At 43.9% G+C, this 5,293-nt stretch overlaps 1 protein-coding gene across 1 annotated transcript; it reads right to left on the bottom strand.

Moving 5' to 3' along the window:
• Nucleotides 1–1,240: 1,240 nt before the first annotated feature.
• On the bottom strand, nt 1,241–3,388 carry KCNJ6 (potassium inwardly rectifying channel subfamily J member 6). Its single transcript, XM_062514981.1, has one exon. The coding sequence runs from the start codon at nt 2,243–2,245 to the stop codon at nt 1,241–1,243; it is 1,005 nt and encodes a 334-aa protein (XP_062370965.1). The 5' UTR covers nt 2,246–3,388.
• Nucleotides 3,389–5,293: the final 1,905 nt, after the last annotated feature.

Genomic DNA, 5,293 nt, shown 5'->3' with positions numbered 1-5,293 from the left:
TTTGGAAGCTTTGCATTTACCACTTCAAATTCCCTGCCAAGTTCCTTTCAGTTTTTTTGTTGTTTTTTCTTTCCCCCCCCCCCCCCCCCCCCCGCTCCATTTTTGTCTCACACGTTTATTATATGGTGACAAATGCAGTTTTCTTCTGACACCACGTAATAGATGTGTGAAACACACACACATGTTCTAGTAAGAGACTGCTCGTTATTTCCTGGCTCCAGTTGCAAAACATGAGTCAGGGTTGGAAAGGTTGTGCCTCTGTCAGAGCTGTGGAATCCACATGCTCAAACTTTCCTGGGTTCCACTGCAGTCATGGGGAAAAAAATGGCAAATCTCATTCTTATATTTCTACAATCAGTGTTTTCTCCTGCCCCAAGCACATCAAATCTTCATTTTATAATCGACATTCCCTTGTGTTGATGATATTTACTTATTTCAGGCATCGATGCTGTTATTAACAGGAAAAAAACACCTCCAGCTTCTAAAACACAGATAAAATATAATTCCTCCTATAATTCTGGCTTCAATGCAGAAAAGAAACATTATTTAGTGGTGCATTTGCTGTGGACATTTTTTTCTCTACACCAAGTGATTTCTGCTGTTCTGCTGCATAATTGCAGGTAACAACCACCCAGCACCTCCACAAGACTCCGGTGACAAATTCCTTGTTTTTACATCCCAGCTTCCAGTGTTCTGTGCACTTCTGTGGGGGCCCCAGTGAAACACAAAATCAGACAAGACCTTTTGTGAGCTGAAGTGGAACAAGCCCCATGTTACAAGTTAAAATAAAAACCAAAGAAAATAAGCAGAAAAAAAAAAGAAGAAAAAAAAGAGAGAACCGAACATATCATCACTTCCTACTGGATCCAGCCTTGGAATGGCACAGGGCTGGCAGTTGTTCTGCACATACCCAGGGGTGATGGGAAGCAGCAGGACCATGGTGCTTCCATGTTAATCACAGAGTTTTGCATTAATTTTTTTTTTTTCCCTGAGCAATTTTTTTCCCACAAGGTCCCTGTTGTTGAGCTGCTCCTGCAATAGAATGACAAATAAAGGGGTGACATGCTGTGAAAAATTTAGAAAATGAGAGATGCTATCCCATTTTCCATACAGAGCAGAAACAACACTAATTCCATTAAGCAAGATGGAACAGACAATTAAAGTGGTCATACTTTTAATTTTGAAGCTCACCAGAGAACGGGTGCCTTTTTCAAACTTAACGACTGTGGGAGCGATTCCTTTAAAATGAAGCAAAACCACTGATTTTCCTTGCTAAAATCAAAGCAGTTACCTTATACAAAGTATAAGAAATGTTACCTGTTGCCTCCACCATTCCTTCTAGGATTACAACAATTTCTAGCTCCTCTTTGGGCAACTGGGCTTTGGAAATCTCCCAGAAAGGACTCTGCTGGTTAATCTCATGGCTGATGATCAGTGGTGAAACCAAAAAGAGACGATCATCCCCTGTGTAATAACCTACGTTGATATCTGTCTGGTTGAGTGGTATAAATTCCCCCTCCTTTGTCTGTTTGGATTTGATCAACTTGGCTCGTATTGATGCCTCTACAATGTGTGAATTCCTAAGGTCTCCTACTCGGAACATCAGACACAGCTTTCCATCCCGCATGGAAATGACTGCGTTTGTAGAAAAAACCAAGGTTTCTGCCCTCTTCTTGGGTTGGGATATTTTCACAAACATGCAGCCAACCATGAAGGCGTTGACGATAGAACCTAGGACAGACTGCACTAAAAGCAGGATAATTCCCTCGGGACACTTGTCCGTGATGACCCGGTAACCATACCCAATGGTGGTTTCGGTCTCGATTGAGAATAAAAAGGCTGAGACAAACCCATTGAGGTTGCTGACGCAGGGGGTCCACGTGCTGTCCCCTATGTGATCCATGTCCCCTCGCATGTAGGCAATGAGCCACCAGATCATGCCGAAGAAGAGCCAGGTCACCGTGTAAACCATGACAAAGATCAGCAGGTTGAACCTCCACTTGAGATCCACCAGGGTGGTGAAGATGTCAGTCAAGTACCGGTAAGTCTCTCTGACATTCCCGTGGTGGACGTTGCATTTCCCATCTTTCCGAACGTACCTCTGGATTTTTCTCTTGGCACATTCTTTGCTGATGTTTTTTGGCAGATCCTCTCTCGCTTGTTTGGGCAACTTTGGTTGATGGATAGTGACAGGGCTCTCGATGTCCTGCTCCATTGAGTCTTCTTCCAGGACGTTGGCTGCCATGGAAAACAAACAAACAAACAAAAAAAAAACCAAACAAAAAAACCCCAAAAAAACAAGGAAAAGTCGTTAATGCTCTTGTTATTGCTCTAAGTCAATACACAACCCTTTTCTGTGTTAATCAATAAAATGATCCTTGTTCTTTGCTGACACAAAAAATCAAATGATGCCAAGCACCCTCGTTTTATTGCTACGCAGAAATAAAATGAAAGCAAACTCTCATTTCTTATCAGGTCATCCTATCCACACCCTTATTTGAATTCCTCAAGGTGGGTTTAAGCATATATCCCTTCCCCCCTCACCCATTTGCAGTTTAATGAATGAAATTTTTTATGCACCAAAAAAGATCTTATGGAGATAAAAGATATAAATGAGGGAATGGATTCACTTCAGGGTGAGCAGAGAAAATGGGCTATTGCTGAGCTATTTTTTCCATCAATTGCATTGCTGTGGGGAAAGTATTAACTAAGTACAAGGAGGTTTTTTTAACAAAAAAAAAAAAAAGTCAACAGTTTTTAGAAAGAACCAATTCTCCTGTTGTTGAAGGAAAGTTGTGATATCTATCAAGAGCAATTCAAGCACACTTCCACAGAAAATCAATGCCTTGCTGATAATGAGACAGGGAATTGTGTGTCCTTCTCCCAGTAACATAAAACCTGTGGTACTTCACATTTCATTTGAATTCACTGTGCCTGTGGCCTTTAATTCAAGTGTACCTTGTCCTCTAATGATCTGGGCTTTTTTTGTTGTTGTTGGTTTGTTTTTTTTGGTTTTTTTTTTTTTTAGTTTCCCAGTCTTTGTAGATAAATCACTTTATTATGGTTGTGTGCCAGAGAAAATAAGAGTGTACTGAGGAGGAGAGGGGTTTAATTGAACGTGTCTTGCATGGAGGACATGGTGAGGTCTGGGGTAATTGTTTTCAACTGAAATACTTCTGTTTTCTGGGGCTTCTTCCTGCAGAAATTTCAGCTCTTGAATTCCTAATTATTTCTCTTCTGGCTAGCTGTTGTTACTCTTCTGCCAGACTCTAAAGGGAAAAGTCTTCTGGTGGGTCTGCCCAGGTGCTTGACTCTGAATACAGAATCACAGAATGGTTTGGGTAGGAAGGGATGTTAAAATCACCCAGTCCCCACCTCGTGCCATGGGCAGGGACATCTTCCACTGTCCCAGGCTGCTCCAAGACATGTCCAGCCTGGCGCCTTGGGCACTGCCAGGGATCCAAGGGCAGCCACAGCTGCTCTGGGAATTCTGTGCCAGGGCCTGCCCACCTTCCCAGGGAAGGATTTCTTCCTGATATCCCACCTAAAAAGTAGCACTGCTGTGATTTTGTACCATTCCTTATGGGGTGTTGCATGAGGGGGCTGCTCTCAGTGCTCAGTGTGGCTCTAAAAAGCATTTTTCACCCTTAGAAATGTGTGCTGTGCAGCAGATCCTGTGTGGAGTCTGCAATCACCTGCAGCTTTTTTAAGATGCGCAGGTTCATCCCTGCAGAGGAAGATCACAGACCCTTGCAGAGCTCTACTGAAGTACCCAGGGGGAAAAAAAGGTTGTAGCCTGGCTGTCTCTCCTCCTGACCTGCTCCTCTTTCAACAAAGATTCCAAGCCCTACAGTAGCACAGAACCTGAGAGCAGTGCCATGTTTCAAGGCTGTGCACCCCATCCTGTCACCTTTTTGTTTTGCTGCGTGTCTCAGGAGAGCGTTTTCAGGGCTGGTGGCAGTGTCAGCACTGGGAGCTGTCACAGCTCTGAGTGAGCTCCTCCAGTCAGTGACAGTGTGCCTGCTGGCATTACCCCTGATGCTGGGGAATGCACGACAAAACACCACCAAAAGGCATTGCAGGGCCCTTGTGAGGCAGGCTGAAGCCAAAGCCAGAAAATCTGAAGTTAAGGCTTCACACTTTATGCTCAGCTCTCTGTTGTGCCTAAGGAAATTCCAGTCCACAGGAGTTATCGTATCACTGCAGCAATAGAATCTTCAGATAATTATGAGCAACCTAGGAAGGCTCTGGCTTTTGAGGCTTTATGTTAAATTACTAATGCTGGTATAATGGGGTTCATTATCTTTCAGGCATTATGAATAATTTGCTTTCCCCTCCCAGTCAGAGCCTGGCATGGACACACAGACCAGGAGTGGGAGAATCCTGTTGGTTTAGAGAATATTCTTTACTCCTGGCCCTGCTGTTAAAGGGAATCATGTCCCAAACCTTCCTGTCTGAGCATCTCTTCCCTGAAATTATCCTGGGAGGGGACCCAGGTGCTGATTTTATTCCTGGCAGCAGGAGGAATGTGAAGGGACGCCCAGGGCTGCCCTCCCACCACACCACTCCTGCTTTCCATACACCGTTCATTCCCTATGGAATTTCTTTGAGAAGTGAAGCACCTTTTATTTTGACAGCAAATTTTTATTGGTGCTTTCCAAATGCTTTTTGTGGATTTGTGCATCACAACCAGCCTGACCTGTCTTTCACAGCATGAGGGAAGGGCCACATTTTGTGAGGTGCCCGTAGTTTTTGTAGGAGCAGGGAGCTGCTGTCACAGTAAGAGGGATCAGGATGCGCAATTCCGACGTGGGAGGGTTTTTCTTAACCCGGAGAAGTTATAGTGGATCAGATTCTCATCTGGCTTTGGAAGGGGGCAGCTTTGGACAACAAACCCAAGGTGTCTCTCATTACAGCGTTTATTTGACACTCTTGCAGACATTTCAATCTTGCTGAGGGCATCTGGCCTTTTATAAACTCTCCAGGCTCTTCCCAGTGCTGTCATTTCTCAACTCTCAGTCTCTGTGAGGAAAAGTTAAGGTCAAGCTTTTTGACTTTTTCTCTTTTTTGCAAGATGCCCTTTCCTTCTTTCCCTCACCTGATCCTGCTATGAATTAATCCCTTTGTGGAGAGGCTTCTAGATCAGAATCACAGCTTGTTACCCTCTCCTGGACTGAGTTTTCACTCCAGAGAGAACCTTGGGAGCAACAATTCCCAAAATAAGTGATCCAAAGATTATGCATCTGTGTGTTTCCATGGAAATGCTTGATGAATAAGTTTCAAACACATGGCA

The sequence above is a fragment of the Cinclus cinclus genome, chromosome 2 (assembly GCF_963662255.1).
Source record: "Cinclus cinclus chromosome 2, bCinCin1.1, whole genome shotgun sequence".
NCBI lineage: Eukaryota > Metazoa > Chordata > Aves > Passeriformes > Cinclidae > Cinclus > Cinclus cinclus.
The sequence above is the reverse complement of the archived record's forward strand: the minus strand, read 5'-3'. Positions and strand labels throughout refer to the sequence as shown.

Excerpts from the sequence above, each read along its gene's own strand:
- KCNJ6 (XM_062514981.1), bottom strand. The coding sequence starts at position 2,245 with ATGGCAGCCAACGTCCTGGAAGAAGACTCAATGGAGCAGGACATCGAG.